At 37.7% G+C, this 17,575-nt stretch overlaps 1 protein-coding gene across 8 annotated transcripts in view; it reads right to left on the reverse strand.

The window, feature by feature from the left end:
• The window catches only part of FAM168A (family with sequence similarity 168 member A), a 186,436-nt gene that overhangs the window by 67,338 nt on the left and 101,523 nt on the right, over positions 1-17,575 (reverse strand). Inside the window, exon 1 of one of the 8 annotated variants that reach the window (XM_077866941.1) lies at positions 557-577. The exons of the other annotated variants lie outside the window; for them this stretch is intronic. Within the exon in view, the coding sequence (XP_077723067.1) occupies positions 557-559 (3 nt within the window). The 5' untranslated portion in view covers positions 560-577. Of the gene's footprint in view, positions 1-556; positions 578-17,575 lie in introns of those variants that run through there. 8 annotated transcript variants of the gene reach the window in all.

Here is a 17,575-nt window from a genome sequence, read left to right on the forward strand (position 1 = left end):
TCAGTTCCTCAAATAGTTAAACGTAGAGTTACCGTATGATCCAGAAATTCTACTCCTAGGCATCCACCACAGAGAAATGAAAATGTATGTCCACGTGAATGTTCGTAGCAGCATTATTCACAATAGTCAAAAGAAGGAAACAACTCAAATGTTCAACTGGTGAGCAGTTGAATGTGGAACCAGTGGAACGTGGTATATCCATATAGTAAAATATTTGGCAACAAAAAAAATGAAGTATTGATACAACATGAATGAACCTTGAAAACATTATATTAAGTGAATGAGACCAATCACAAAAGGCCACATATTATGTGATCCCATTTATATGAAATTTCCAAAATAGGCAAACCTATAGAGACAAAAGGTAGATTAGCAGTTGCCCAGATTAGTTCATGATACATGAAATCTAGTAACTTCCAAATCCACATCTTTCTCACATTATTATAACATAACACTCAGTCAAAAATCCATACCCGCACACACTCTACTTCCTGGACATTTCTTTTTGATCACTCCATTAGCAATTCAAACCCATCATACCCAAAAGTAAACTCACCATCTTTCCCCAGGCCCATTCTTCCATCCTGTATCGCCTGTCTCAGAGTTACTGACAATCCATTCACCTAACACGTAAGAGAAAAACCTGGAATTCATCCCATTCCTCCTGCTCTTTCATACCTGATCAATCACCAACTCCCCAAAACCCCTAACTTTCTCATTGCTATTTTCTCATTGCTGTTTTAAGTTACATCATCTCTTGTCTAAACTACTACAACAATCTCAAGAGGTCATTTTCCAAAATTTAACCCAGTCTATCTCATTCCTGATATTCTTTATTAAAACACAGGTTGGATGGGTTATTCCCTTCAAAGGCTTTGGGAATAAAATCCGAACCCCTTAACATGGTATACAATATTCTCTATGCTCTATCTGGGATGGGGCTCAGGACTCTATGTATTTATGTTCCCAAGGAGATTTTGAAGCTCAGTTTGAAGACTGCCTGTGACTCTTTCCCAAATACCATTTGTCCCACATGAACCTGTAGAGGAATTGAGATACAGCAGTGAACAAGAAAAACAAATATTCCTACCTGCATTTGAGTTGAGGGAGGGGGGAGAGACAAAATTTTCTAAAAAGTGAAAAATTTCTCGGTGGTAAATGCAAAAGAGAAATTCAGTTAGGGAGTGCTAAGGGGAGAGAATGCAAATTTTATTATTATTTTATTATTTTCCATTTTTTTTAAAGATTCCAAGAGAGAATCTTGGAGAGATTCTCTAACAGAGAGACAGTTAGAGAGCACAAGCAGGGGAAATATCAGGGGGAAAGGGAGAAGCAGGCCTCCTGCCAAGTGGGAAGCCTTACCCAGGGCTTGATCCCAGGACCCTGTTTTATGACCCCAGCCAAAATCAGATGCTCAACTGACTGAGCCACCCAGACACCCCAAGAGTGCAATTTTTTAAATGGCTAGAGAAAATATATTTGAGTTATTATTGAGTGACATTTAAGCAATAAAGTTGAAGTGGCAAGCCATACAGCTGAGAGGAAACTGTCCAAGTAGAGGAAACAGCAAATGCAAATGCCCTAAAGTGGAACTATGTTTGAGAAATAGAATGTATGCCAGTTTCGCTGGAAAGCAATAAAAGAGAAAAGAGTGGACAGTGAGACCAGAGAGGTAATAAGGGCCTAATCATGCCAAGACCTCTAGACCAGTATAAGGACTTTGTTTTTTATTTGAAATGAGATAAGGACGCCTGGGTGGCTCAGTGGTTGAACATCTGCCTTTGGCCTAGGGTGTGATCCTGGAGTCCTGGGATGGAGTCCCACATCAGGCTCCCTGCATGGAGCCTGCTTCTCCCTCTGCCTGTGTCTCTGCCTCTCTCTCTCTCTCTCTCCCCCTCTCTGTCTCTGTGTGTCTCTCATCAATAAATAAACTAAACCTTAAAAAAAAAAAATGAGATAAGCCCCTAGAGTATTTTGAGCAAAAGGGTGACATGATTTGACTTTATTATAAGATTACTTTGACTGGGGACGCCTGGGTGGCTCAGTGGTTGAGCATCTGCCTTTGGCTCAGGGCATGACCCTGGAGTCCCGGGATTGAGTCCCACATCGGACTTCCTGCATGGGGCCTGCTTCTCCCTTCTCCTGCTTCTCTCTCTCTGTCTCTCTGTGTGTGTCTGGGATCCCTGGGTGGCGCAGCGGTTTGGCGCCTGTCTTTGGCCCAGGGCGCGATCCTGGAGACCCGGGATCGAATCCCACATCGGGCTCCCGGTGCATGGAGCCTGCTTCTCCCTCTGCCTGTGTCTCTGCCTCTCTCTCTGTGTGACTATCATAAATAAATAAAAAATTTTAAAAAAAAGAATAAATAAATTAAAATCTTAAAAAAAAAAAGATTACTTTGACTGTTGAGCTGAGATCATTTGGCATGAGGGCAAGAGTTCAAGAAGAGAGATCAGTTAGGAAGCTATTTGAAATAATCCAGATAAAAGATAACGGTGGCTTCAGATAGGATGGCAGCAGTGGTGATAGTGGTGGTGGAAAGCAGTCATATTTTGGATATATTCTGAAGATTAGGCTGACAAAAATTACTAATCGACTGAATATGGAGTATGAGAAGAAGGACATCAAGGGTGACTGTAAAGCTAACTTGAGAAACTGGAATAATAAAAATATCACTTACTAGGATAAGAACTATGAAAGAAGCATTTTTTTTTTTTTTTAGTAAAAAACAGAAATTTGGGTTTGGACTTAAATTTGAGACACCTAAGAATTCTGCTTACAATGGTTGATACACACTGAGCATTCTGTAGGGGTTAACCATTACCACTATTATAAATATTGTCTTTATTACAGACAGCTACCATTTATTGAACATCCACCATGTGATAGGTACTGTGCTAGGGACTTATTAAGTCCTTACGAGTCTTTTAAGGTAACAGTAATCTATATGATAGGTAAATAAACTTAAGTCCAGAGAAATAAAGCAAACTATCCAAATCATTACTAAGAATTGAGAAAATTTGTTTCATAGCCAGGTCTGTCTGATTCCAATGTCCAAGCTATTTCCACCATGCTAGATGAATTTCCCAGTCTCCCAAACCCAGCACTAGATTCTCCTCTGGAATGTCAGGCCCTGAATCCTTCCCTTTAACTCAGGGTGCCTTATGCTACGCTTGGATCCTGATAGATCTCACCAGGGAGGCAGTTCATATCTATCTTCTGAGCCCCTGCTGGGCATACATGGTCAATTACAAGAGAATAAAAGTACTGCCTGCCTGACTTCTACAACCTCAGCTATCATATATACTACCCATCCAACTTGATTTCACTTCTTAAGATACATGCCCATTGTGCACAGCCTGCCTTCCTCTCTCTCCTGAGCCAAGGACGGAGTTCCTCTGCTTTCTGGGGCTGAACCACAGCAAATCTATTTCTTGTGCCAGCAAACACAACTCTGCAATAGCTTCTCATTTTATTCAGAATAAAATCCAAAGTCCTTATAAAAGTCTACAAGGCATTATTATGTGATCTGACCTCACATGCCCACATCTCTGATTACAACTCCTACCATTATCCCCTTGCTTTCTCCACTCAAATCACAATGATCTCCTTGTTTCCTGAACATACCATGCATGCTTACATCTCAGCATCTTTGCATTTGCTCTTCTCCACACCCAGAAAGCCCTTCCCTCAGATATCCAAATGACTATATTCCCTCACATCATTCAGGTCTCTGCTCAAATGTCACCTTACCAGAAATGACTTCCTTACTAACTTAACCAATCTACCTAAAACAGTTCCTCCAAATGTTATTCCATGTCCCTCTCATCCTACTTTACCTTTTCTACTTACACCTATCACAACCTGATATATTTTCTTGCCTATTTATTTATTCTCTCCATTAGAGTAAGTTCAACAAGAACAAGGATTCTCTTTGTCTTGTATCCCCAGTACCCAGAATACAGTACCTCACACATAAAAGACACTAAATACATAGTAGTGGAATAAATAATGAACTATCCTTCATGCTTCTCCAAAAGACAACTTTAAAAAAAGTTTCAAAGTGTTTGGCACTTCTTGGCGTATCTCAGAGAACTACCTGACTCCACATCTCTCCAGTGTTCACAGAAGCTTCAATTGATAGCTCACCTCTCTAACTGCAGAACCAGCAGTGGTGAGCCAGGCAATGGAACAACGTGTGAGAGAGGGAAAGAAAACTTTCCTTCTGGTGGAGCTTTCATTCCCAGACTGTTCTGCAAGTGGCCTGCTGCTGCACTCAAAAAACATGTGAATATTTCTTTCAAACCAACAGCAAAACCTATGAGCATAAAATGACAAGGAAAAAAAAAGCCTATGTATTCAAGATGAATACTTGGAAGTACTACTATATGCACAGCAGGTTGCAGTGTTAAGAATTATTATTGCAGCTTGCAAACTATTTTAAAACTTTTAAAGAATTTTACCATTTACAAAGTGTTTATACTTTACAAATTTTTTTTTTTTTTTTTTTTTTTTACTTTACAAAATTTTTAACCACTATTTTACTTGGTCCTTTGAGGTAAGCAATGCAAGGATTCTTAATTTCATTTGACAGATAAAGAAATGAAAGCTCAAAGGTTTAATTCACATTGGATGGATACTGTACAGAAAACAGGGATGGTGTCTGCCCAAAGGAAGTTATGGTCTAGCTGGGGAACTTCTAAAGTTCAACAAAAATTAAGATACCAAAAAATATACAAGGAGACAGAAATTCTGGAATGCTTAAAATGCCTGGCAAACCCTCTCCCCAAAAAGCAACAATATAACTGGACAAAATGGTCAAAACCAACCAATTCAGGCCTCTGAAAAATAACCAAAGGGATACAGCTAATTGAGAAACGTTGATTCAAGGAAAATTACTGAACTGGAGCAGGTGGGTAGCTCAGTCAGTTAAGAGTCTGACTCTTGATCTCAGCTCAGGTCTTGATCTCAGGGTAGTGAGGTCAAGGCCCACACTGGGCCCCACACTAGGTGTGGAATCTACTTAAAAAATAAAAGAAAAAGAAAAATTACTGAACCATACTAAGAACAGCAAAAATCTGTGGTGTTTTAACCTAGGGCTGCCCCTATCTCCCAACCCCCAGCTCCCTGGGAATAATTCCATCAGGGCAGGCCAGGGCAGGTCAAGAGGACAACTGGTGCCAGAGTGGGCTGATTTAATCTGAAGCTGAGCATAGAGAATCAGCTCTGGATATTGCCCAGCATCATTGTCAAAAACAATAGAGGGACAATCTGGGGAACAATAGTAAACAATCCAGGAAGGCCACTACTGTAGCTAGATTCAGGTCAGAATACTAGTTAGAGCAGGCAACAGAGCATATAAACCAGAAATTTAAAAGGGAATACTAGAGAACAAAACAGCCATAATGTGTCTTGATAAGACCCACTATGGTATCCCTGACGGTTAAGATTTCACAACTGCTAAGGAGAAACCGGAGAAGGTCCTAGCTATCTACTGACTCTATGTGAATGTGAGGCCTTGAACACACTAAAAGTAAAGGCTGAAGCAGAATTTTAAATTGACTGAACTCTGAATGCATTCTCCAAATGACAAACAGATCCATCAGGGCAGAAGATTTCCTGGCCTAGGGTTTAAGTCAATCACTGACCACTAATCTACAATGACCCAGAGTGACTTTAAGAAGCCAGGTTTAAAAATTAAAACAATAATTTAAAAAATATGACCAGAAAAAACTTTCATGTTAAATAATTAAGCATTCATGCTTTAAAAAAAAAAAAAAAAAGACATCAGGAGTCACACACTGCAAGAGACAGACTGTAGAACAGTGTAAATAAACAAAAACACCCAGCAACAATATCCAACCTCCATGAGAAGAATCTGAATTAAGAGTTGCCACAATATATTATCTAAAACATGTAGTTTTCAACAAACATACAAAAAAATGAATCAGGGCAGCCCGGGTGGCTCAGCACTTTAGTGCTGCCTTCGGCCCAGGGCGCATGATCCTGGAGATCCGGGATCGAGTCCCGCGTTGTGCTCCCCAGGTAGAGCCTGCTTCTCCCTCTGCCTGTGTCTCTGCCTCTCTCTCTCTCTCTCATGAATAAATAAATAAAATCTTTAAAAAAAAATCATGGATCATGCAAAGAAATAGAGAAGAGTGCCCCACTTACCAGGAAAAGAAAAGACGATTATAAATACTGACTAAGGGGGCCCAGATGTTGAAATCAGCAGAGAAATATTTCAAAACAGGTGTTATAAATAATGCTAAAAAGAATCAAGGGAACCTATACTCAAAGAACTAAGTGAAAGTATGATGATAATAATCCATCAAATAGAGAATGTCAATATACGGAAGTTACAAAAATTTTTTAAAAAATGGAAATTGTATTCTGAGATGAAACATTCAAGAGGAACTCAATAACAAATCTGAGCTGGCAGAAGAAAAAAATCATCAAACTGAAAGATCAATACAAATTATGCAATCTGACAAAAAGAAATTAGAGTGGCCTGTGGGAAGCTATCTATCAGAGCAATATATAAGTAATGGGAGTTCCAGAAAGAGGAAAAAAATATGAGCAGAAAAAATATTTGAAGACATAATGGCCAAAAGCTTTCCAAATTTTATTTTAAAAACATACATTAAACTACATATCTAAAATAGGTAATGAATTCCAAGTTGGCTAAACACAAAAAATATCTATACCTGCATACATTGTTGTAAAAACTGTGGAAAACCAAAGAGAATTTTTTTAAGTAGCAAGAGAAAACAATTTATCAGATAAAAGGGAACAAGATTAACAGCTCACTTCTCATAAGAAATAGTAGAAAGCTAGAGGCAGAAGAATGATATATAAAATGTGCTGAAAGAAAAAAAAGCAAACATATTAACCAAGATTTATAACCCTCTTGGAACCACAGAAAAGCCTAAACAGCCAAAGCAATTCTGAGAAAGAACAAAGCTGGAGGTATCACAATTCCAGATTTCAAGATATACTACAAAGCTATAGGGACGCCTGGGTGGCTTAGCAGTTAAGCATATGCCTTCGGCTCAGGACATGATCCTGGAGTCCTGGAATCAAGTCCCACATCAGGCTCCCTGCATGAACCCTGCTTCTCCCTCTGCCTATGTTTCTGCCTCTCTCGCTCTCTGTGTCTCATGAATAAATAAATAAAATCTTAAAAAAAAAAAAAAAAACCCTGTAGTAATCACAACAATATGGTATTGGCAAAAAAAAAAAAAAAATAAAGAAAGAAAAGAAAGAAAAAGAAAAGAAAGAAAAGAAAAAAAGAAAGAAAAAGAAAGAAAAGAAAGAAAAGAAAGAAAGAAAGAAAGAAAGAAAACCAGACACACAGATCAATGGAACAGAGACCCCAGAAATAAAACCACATTTATATAGTCCATCTATGACAAAGGAGGCAAGAACACACAATGGGGAAAAGACAGTCTTTTCAATAAATGGTGCTGGGAAAACTGGACAGCTACATGTAAAAGAATGAACCTGGACTACTTTCTAACACTATACACAAAAATAAACTCAAAACAGGTTAAAGATCTAAGCATGGGACCTGAAACCATAAAAATCCTAGAAGAGAACACAGGCAACAATTTCTCTAACATCAGCCATAGCAACATTTTTCTAGATATATTTCCTAAGGCAAGAGAAACAAAAGCAAAAATATTGGGACTATATCAAAATAAAACGCTTTGCACAGTGAAGAAAACTATCAACAAAACAAAAAGACAACCTACTGAATGGGAAAAGATACTTGCAGATGATGTATCTGATAAGAGGCTGATATCCAAAATATATAAAGAACTTATATAACTCAACACTAAAAAAAAAAAAAAAACCAAAATGCCCACTACCACAACAAAAAAAGCAGTCTGACTAAAAAATGGGCAAAGGACCTCAATAAACATTTTCCTAAAGAAGACATACAGATGGCCAGCAGACATATGAAAAAATGCTCAACATCACTCATCATCAGGGAAAGGCAAATCAAAACCACAAAGAGATATCGTCTCATGTCTGTTAGAATGGTGAAATTAAGAAGACAAGAAACTGGGACGCCTGGGTGGCTCAGCGGTTTGGCACCTACCTTTGGCCCAGGGCGTGATCCTGGAGTCCCGGGATCGAGTCCCACATTGGGCTCCCTGCATGGAGCCTGCTTCTCTCTGTCTCTACCTCTCTCTCTCTCTGTCTTTCTCATGAATAAATAAATAAAATCTTAAAAAGGAAAAAAAAGACAAAATGCAACAAAGAAAGAATGTGGAGAAAAAAGAAGCTTTGTGCACTGTTGGTAGAATCGTAAACTGGTACAGCCACTGTGGAAAACAGTATGGAGTTTCCTCAAAAAATTAAATTAGAAAAAAAAATTAAATTAGAAATACCATATGACCTAATAATCCCACTAATGGACATTATGAAAACAGAAACTGAAAAAGATATATGCACCCCTATGTTTATTGCAGCATTATTTACAATAGCCAAGACATGGAAGCAACCTAAGTGTCCTTCAAAAGACAAATGCACAAGGAAAACATATATACATACAAACAAGAGAATAAACATAACAGAGCATTACACAGCCATAAAAAAGGGTGAGATGATGTCATTTAAGAAAACATGGATGGACCTATAAGGTATTATGCTAAGTGAAATTAAGTCAGACTAGAAAGGCAAATACCATGATTCCATTTATAAATGGAATCTATAAAAAATGAATAAACAAAAAGCAGAATTAGAACTATAAATACAGAGAACAAACTGATGGTTGCCAGAGGGGTCTAGGATGGGAGGGTGGCACAACAGACGTGAAGAGCAGAGGGAGATACAGGCCTCCAGTTATGAAATGAGTAAGTCATGGGAATAAAAAAGCAGAGCATAAAGAATATAGTCAGTGAACTTGTCATAGCAATGTAACTGGACAGATGGTAACTATACTTGTGAACACAGTGTAATGTATAAACTTATCAAATCACTAAGTTGTATACTTAAAATGAATGTAATGCTGTATGTCAATTTTACTTAAAATAAATAGAAATAAAAATAACATATTCTCCTTAAAAACTTATAATTCCAGTAAAGCTATCATTCAAAACTGAAGGCTAAAACAAAGACATTCCCACATAAATAATGACTGAGATACCTGCCTTTCAAAAAATACTTAGGAAATACTGGGGGGGAGGTAGGAGGAATACCTAAAACTATCAGGCTGAAAGGAAACAGCACTAGAGAGTAATTCAAACCCATGTGAAGAAATAAAGAGCACCAGAAAGGTGATTATGTAGGTGAATATAAAAGTATAAGTATTTTTATCCTAATAGATTTAAAAGACAGCTATATAAAACAGTAAGTTGAAAATCATATTGTTGCACAGGGTCATCTGGGTGGCTCAGTGGTTGAGCATCTGCCTTTGGCTTGGGTCATGATCCTGGGGTCCTGGGATGGAGCCCCACATCAGGCTTTCCGCGGAGAGCCTGCTTCTGTCTCTGCCTCTCTCTCTCTGTGTCTCTCTGTGTCTAAATAAGATCTTCAAAAATTAAAAAAAAAAAACCATTATTGTTGCACATATATAATTATTAATTTATATAAAAACAAGAGCCCAGTGATGTCTGGGTGGCTCAGCTGGTTAAGCATCCAACTCATGGTTTCAGCTCAGGTCATGGTCTCAGGGTTGTTGGATGGAGCCTCATGTCTGGCTCTATGCTCAGTATGGAGTCTGCTAGAGATTCTCTCTCTCTCTCTCTCTCTCTCTCTGCCCCTCCCCCCAATAATAAATAAAATCTTAAAAACAAAAACCAAGAGCCCAAGTAAAGGAGAGGGGGAATGGAATTTTATCAGAACAAAGTTTTTCTATTTTACTGAAATTAATTTAGTTTGTATCTGAAGTAGACCCTATGTGGATTACAATAAATACAATAATTTGTAATAAATTAATATATTTAATCCCAAAACAAAGAAAATAACTTTTAAAATTTAATATAAGGGATCCCTGGGTGGCGCAGCGGGTTAGAGCCTGCCTTTGGCCCAGGGCGCGATCCTGGAGACCCGGGATCGAATCCCACATCGGGCTCTCGGTGCATGGAGCCTGCTTCTCCCTCTGCCTATGTCTCTGCCCCTCTCTCTCTCTCTCTCTCTGTGACTATCATAAATAAATAAAAATTTTAAAAAATGTTTAAAAAAATAAAATAAACTTAAAAATTTAAAATTTAATATAAATTTCAACAATATCAGCAATTAAAAAAAAACAATGATATATATCATAATATGAATTAACTTTGAAAATATTATGCCAAGTAAAAACAGCCAGAGCAAAAGACCACACACTGTATTATTCTATTTATATGATATGTTCAGAAAAGGCAAATTATATGAGGCAGACAGTAGATATTTGGTTCCCTGGGACTTGGAGTAGGAATGGGATAGACAGCACACGGGAGCAAGGAATCTCTTTGGGGTAATAAAAATGGCCTACACCTGAATTTTGGTGATAGTTGCACAACTCTGTAAATTTACTAAAAGCACTGAATTTGTATATTTAAGAGTGAAATTTATCGGGCAGCCCGGATGGCTCAGCCGTTTAGCGCCGCCTTCAGCCCAGGGCCTGGTCCTGGAGACCGGGGATCGAGTCCCACGTCGGGCTCCCTGCATGGAGCCTGCTTCTCCCTCTGCCTGTGTGTCTCTGATTCTCTTTCTCTGTGTCTCTCATGAATAAATAAATAAAATCTTAGAAAAAAAAAAGTGAAATTTATCATATATATCTCAATAAAGCTGTTTAAAAATATGAATTGGTGGTTCAAGAAATAGTTACAGATATTTTATAAGCTAAAAGTAATTGTCATTTAGTTCAACACCTCCATTTTATACACATGAAGATACTTCCTGTGCCAGACTCTGCAAAGTGTTACAGATTCAGAGATAACAGGACACAATTTCTATCCCTGGGGTATTTACGTGAAAGAAAGATGGAAATTGACAATAGCAATATAGGACTGTTCTTACACAGAGTGCTGAGAATTTAAAGAACTAACCAAGGGTGGGGGGAGGGGACGGAACACTATGACTACCATTAGGTGGCAAAACACTCAGTTAAAGGATTCTAATTCCCAGCCCATCTTGTAGTTAGGTGTGGCTATGTGGCTTAGTTCTGCTCAATAAAATATAATTGAAATATTGTGTAGGTCTTCTGTTAAAGGCTACTTAAAGGGAACAGTGTTATCTGGCAGGGGTGCCCTGCTTTCTCCCCTTATTCCCTCTTTCTTGCTAGAATTAGGACATTATGATTGGAATTCATCAGCTTTCTTTTTCATGAAGTAACCTTGTGAATGGAAATCTCAAATCAAGGATTGCAGAAAGAGTCTAGGTCCTTGATGATTTCATGGAACAACCAGGTCAGGCTTGCACTACCTACTTCTCAACTTCTTTCATATGAGAGAATAAAACCCTGTATTTCCAAACCACTGTTATTTTAGAATATTGTAGCTGAACCTAATCCTATTTAATTGGGGGAGAGATATTGAAGATTTCAAAAGAATGTGTCATTTGATCTGTTTTGAAGGATAACAGAAGTCTACAGAAGGAGAAGGGGAAGTAAAGGGCATTCATGAGATTATGCCATGAGAGAGCGAGGCTCAGAGAATGTCAGGTAGTTGTGAAGGTTGGAGCACAGAATCTGAGGGAAACCATGGCAAAGATATTAGTATCCTAGACCCTTTTCTCAATTGTGTCTATATAACTTTTAGGAAGAATCTCAAAAAGCCAGGTTAGGAATGGCTACAGGCCATTTTGTGATCCCAGAGTTCTCTAAACCTCTGTTATCCATACTTATTGCAGCTGTAATTTGCTGGCCTCATTCTTTTCTTCCTGCTACAACTGAAGCGTCATGAGGTCAAAGGACCATATCTGCTTTATTCACTACTAAATTTCTAGAAAAGGGCCTGGTATAAAGCTCACTGAACATTTGTTGACTAGTCAAGATGAATAAATTAATGGGTAAATAAAAAGAAATTCTTCATTGAAATTCAATAGCTTAATATCATTAACTTCCTCCTACCGAACAAATTTAAGAAAACTCAGTTTTACCGTTTTTTTTTAATTCTTTTACTATGATGATACACAAAGAAGGCCAATTTTTATAGTAGCTGCCTACTTCTTTTTTTTTTTTTTTTTCTGCCTACTTCTTTATACGGTCTGCTAAATGTAATCAAACTGCACATCAGATTTCCACATTTTACTGTTATGTATATATCATTTCATCTCAGAAAATGTTTCCATTTAAAGGTGAAATGGAGAACTCTGATTTCTAGGATCTGCCAAGAGGATCTCAATATCAAAAAGGTTTCCAGTTAACAGGAAGATCTTTTCATGCAAAACCTCAATAACCACCTCTTGTGCCTACCTGTAAATGATATGCTCATCTGCAAAATGTCACATTTTAACTACTAGAACATTCAGCCCACTGAAATAGCTTTAAGAAAATGACTTTTTTGCTAATCAAAAACACAACATAATTGTCTCTCAAGCCAAATGCTTGCAAATAATACAAAATTTCTTCTCAAGGATTTTTTTTAAGAGCAAACAAACTTCAGAGGAAATCTCCCTTAATATAGAATCCAATTATTCATTAAACCTCACAAGAACTTGGGACTTACCTTGTGTCATTTTATGCCCTTAAAAGAGCTCATCTTAGTGGGAAAACAGTTGTACATAAGAATTACTATAATAAAAGTGCTGTATTAAAACAGTGTTTAAAACAAAGCAAGGATGTCATTTTGCTTGGCAGAAGGATTAAGACAAGCTTTCATAGTGTAGCAGTTTTATAGCTTAAAAGGATGGTGCAAACAAAAAAAAAAGGGATGGTGTGGTGCAAGAGTTACCAATTACTATCTTGCTGATAAACAGAATCAGAGAAGTTAAATAATTTGTTCAAGATCCCATAGATAGCCAGTGTAAAGCCAGGGACTAAAATGTGGGTCTTCACATCCCAAGTCCAGTCCTTCCCATGACATCATGCTATTTCATAATCTAGATATGATACCTAAAATGGCTGTACTTTCAAAATGGTTTTTTCCTGCCTTCACACTTTATAATCCAGCAAATTTTATCTTCTTTGAGTTCCCCTGAACATGCCATACTCTCTTGCCTCGGAGTCTTTCCACACCCTGTTCTCTGTGCCTTGAAATACCACCCTTCTCCATCATTCAGGGGTTCTCACTAATCTACCCTCTTTCTTTCCTTTTTTTTTTTTTTAAAGATTTATTTATTTGTTTATTTATTTATTTATTTATTTATTTATTTATTTATTCATTCATTCATAGAGATGCAGAGAGAGAAAGAGAGGCAGAGACACAGGCAGAGGGAGAAGCAGGCTCCATGCAGAGAGCCTCACGTGGGACTCGATCCAGGGTCTCCAGGATCACACCCTGGGCTGCAGGCGGCACTAAACCGCTGCGCCACCATCTACCCTCTTTCTTAATCTGGATAATTCCTACTCTTCTTTTCAGGTCTCAATTAGATGCTACTTTCACTGGGAAGCTTCTGTAGTATTTATCATACTCTAACATAATATCACACTGCCAACTCCTGCCTAGCCCATGAAAGCAAAGATTTGTTTTCCTAGAGTTTCATTCCTACTATGTAGCACAAAGTTAGGCACACAGTATGTTTTTAGAAACTATTTGCTGAACAAACTGACTGCATACCACAGTTTCACAATGACATAATATCTTAAATTATCACATACCACTGGGTGTTATTCTGTATGTTGGTAAATTGAACACCAATAAAAAATAAATTTATTTTTAAAAATGGGGAAAAAAATAAAATAAAATTATCACATACCTCTAAAGTATGTTGGGAGGAAGAAATTAAACAATATATGTTTTGCCAGAGTACACTCAATGAATGGTGACTTTTTCATTACTGCATCTAGAGAAACCTACTCATCACGTGTGGTTTTCAATGGCTTGGATCCACAATGTCTACAGGGATGCCCAGGACTCTGGACTGTCCTCTTTCTGGGTTTAAGGTTTTAAAAGGGTAATTAGCCTCAAAAGACTACGAGGAGCATTAATTTCACCTTGAGGTTATCTGCTACAGGAAGGCAATTATCTCATCTATGACCTGGAAATACTACCATTTAATCTAAAGAACTGCTGTGAAGATGAATAGGGAGCCATGAAAGATTTAAAGTAAAAAGAACAAAGTGACATACCATATTTGTGTTTTAGAATGATATTTCATAAGAAGATGGAGGATGCATTGGTAGAAAAGAAAGGTTTCAACTAGAAAGAATGGAAATACAAAGGAAAGAAAGAACATAGAAATTATTTTGAGTCATAACTTATAGGATTTAGAAACTTTCTGTATGCAGGGCTCAATGAGGAGAAAATAAGGGGTTTCAAAGTAAGCACTGAAAGATAGCATTCATTTTTTTCTAAAGATTGTATGTATGTATTTATGAGAGAGAGAGAGAGCAAGAGAGAGAGCATGCACACACGAGTGGGGGTCGGGAGGAGGCAGATGGAGAAGTAGATTCCTCACTGAGCAGGGAGCCCAATGTGAGGCTCAATCCTAGGACCTTGGGATCATGACCTAAGGTGAAGGCAGATGTTTAACTGACTGAGCCACCCAGGTGCCCCTAAGTGGCCTTCATTTTTGAACAAGCAGAGGCAAAGATGTACAATGAACACCTGGAATCAATATGATCTGAGATGATGGTTGCTGTGAACTAACTACCCACCAACCATTAGCTCAGCAGTAGTCCAACAAGGATATAAAGGCAAGTAAGGAATGAAGGAACATGGAGGAAGAATAACAGGTCAGCAGAATATGCTGTCAGATATAATTCAGAGCCACGTAGGGCTTCCAGAAAGCATGTCTTTAGAACCTTCTCAGTCATTAAAGGAGCAAGCCTGCTTGGCCCCTAGTATGCTTGCTTGCTTCCTTTCTTCAGTCAACAAACCTTCAACAGGTATTTATGTTATACCAGGCCCAGTACCAACATTATTATGTTACATACCCTAAAGGACCTTGGAGCTAGCAGAGTAGGGAAATGTTGAGTCATATAAGGACATTCAGATGCTTTGGTAGAGACAAGCATAAGGATCTAAAGAACCTAACTCCATGCACCCCCTTCTCCAGGGTGTCTTTCCTAAATATTATTATTGGCTAATATTTATAGAATGCTTCCTAATAGCCTGGTATCCTTCTTAGAGCTTTACATATGTTAACTCTTTTAATTTTCATAACAACCCTATGAAGTAAATAATTATTCCCTTTTTACCAATGGGGAAACTGAACAGCCGGCCTATGATGAACTCTCTCCTTTGAGCTCCCATAGTCCTCACAAAGCATTTTATATTCTCACATAGTACTTTGTATCATCAGCTTTTAAAAAATGCTCCTTGGGATCCCTGGGTGGCTCACTGGTTTGGCGCCTGCCTTTAGCCCAGGGCGAGATCCTGGAGACCTGGGATCGAGTCCCATGTCAGGCTCCCGGCATGGAGCCTGCTTCTCCCTCTGCATGTGTCTCTGCCTCTCTCTGTGTGTCTTTCACGAATGAATAAATAAATAAAATCTTAAAAATAAATGAATAAATAAATAATAAAATAAAAAATACTCTTTGAACATAAATCCATAATTTATTCATGTCTTTATTTCCCAAAGAGCCCAGCACAGGACCGAGTATACATTACAGGTATTCAGTATTTGCTGAACATCAAAATAACTCTAATTGTCCAAGTTTTACATCAGATCCTTAAAAAAGCAGTAATTTCTTATTCATTCAGGAAGTCCATAATAAGTATTCACTCTGAGCCAATTACTGGTGTCAGGTATAAGCTAAATAGAAATAAACCAGACACAGAGCCTACTATCAAGTTTATGGTGGCAAGCACTAATGTCATCTATTGTCTAAGATGAGCTCTATTTTCTTCAGATACTAAAACCAGAGATATATGTGTGTCTTCTTAAACTACCAGTTGAAAGAATAAATGAATGAATGACAGGCACTCTGAACCTTGAACTAGACCTTGCTTTGGCCACTAGGAAGCTCAGAGTTGAATTTGCTACCAAATCTTAGCAATAAGCAGGAATTTACGGTACTAAATTTACCTTAGTTTCATTTATTCTGCTTTCCTTATTTTTCCCTTCATTGTAAATCTCTTTATTTACTTTTGATCCTATTATATTTTGAATATTTGAAAAACTAATTAATTCCCTTTAGGGGCAAAAAAGAAAGATGGGCATAGAGAATTTAATCATTCAAACTGCAGATGGTGTGATCAGTCTCCTTACTTTGTCCAGATGCTCTGTCGAAGATCTGAATACAAACCAGGCAGAATGTGCAAGTTAGAGGAGTGTAGATCTCAACTGTTCTGCCTCTAAGCTCTAATAAAGGGACGGGGGTCTCTGCTGAGGAAACATACTGCTTCAGAGAAAGCCCCCCACTTTTAAGGTTTAAACCCCCTCATTTATGGCTAGGAAGGTTCTGGAACGAGACCACATTGAACTAGACACGGACTACTGTCTCTGACTTACCAGGAGCAAGTCTCTTACAATCTGTTTCCTTATCTAATCCTATATACCTCTCAAGGCTGTTCTGAATCAGATATCAAAACATTTACTTAAATATACAGGAGTACACAAATGTAAGATATTGGGGAAAAGGGGGATCATTATTTATAATTCAATGTGAGAATGGTCAACTAGTTTAGGCAAGTAGTCTTATAGGCACTGGACACTCAAAACACTGGAGCTTTTTTTGTTTGTGGTGGTAAAATATTACCATAAAATTTATCATTTTAATCATTTTTAAGTGTACAGTTCTGAAGTATAAAGTACATTCACATTGTTGTGCAACTATCACCACCATCCATCTCTAGAACTTTTTCATCTTCCCCAACTGAAACTCTGTACCTATTAAAGACTAACTCCCCATTTTCTCCTTCCCCCAGCAACCACCATCTTACCTTCTGTCTCTATGAATTTAACTATTCCAGGAATCTCATAAGAGGAATTATATATGTCCCTTATGACTAGCTTATTTCACTTAGCATAATGTTGTCAAAGTTTATCTGTTATACCATGAAAATGCTGGTTTTTAAAACATTCCAGACTTTCTATTTTAGATAAAGATGATCACAAACTGTAAGTCTGACCACCACTTACTAGCTTTTCAAGATAAAATCAAAAGCTCACTGCAGCATTTTTTTTTCCCCCTCAAGTGCCATTGGATTTCCAAATTGATTTGTAATCTGGAACAACTATTTCTGAATAGATCCTTCAGATGAAGCAACCCACTCCCCTGAAAATAAATTCCAGCATGTTCATTAGGAAGCAAAATGACTCTCAGAAAAAAGGACAAAGTAGTATTTATGTTTGAATAAAGAAATTAATGCTTAGAACAAGATACCAATCTGCTTTGGTATTGCCAAACATATTTTCTTGCAGAATAAGTATGCATCGTCTGGTTTTTATAATACATTCATAAATGTTTCTTATTCCAAAGTAGCATGTTTTTAATATTTGCAAATAAATGTATATTATCCACATGGATTTTTTTAATCCAGTA

The sequence above is a fragment of the Canis aureus genome, chromosome 23 (assembly GCF_053574225.1).
Source record: "Canis aureus isolate CA01 chromosome 23, VMU_Caureus_v.1.0, whole genome shotgun sequence".
Classification (NCBI taxonomy): domain Eukaryota; kingdom Metazoa; phylum Chordata; class Mammalia; order Carnivora; family Canidae; genus Canis; species Canis aureus.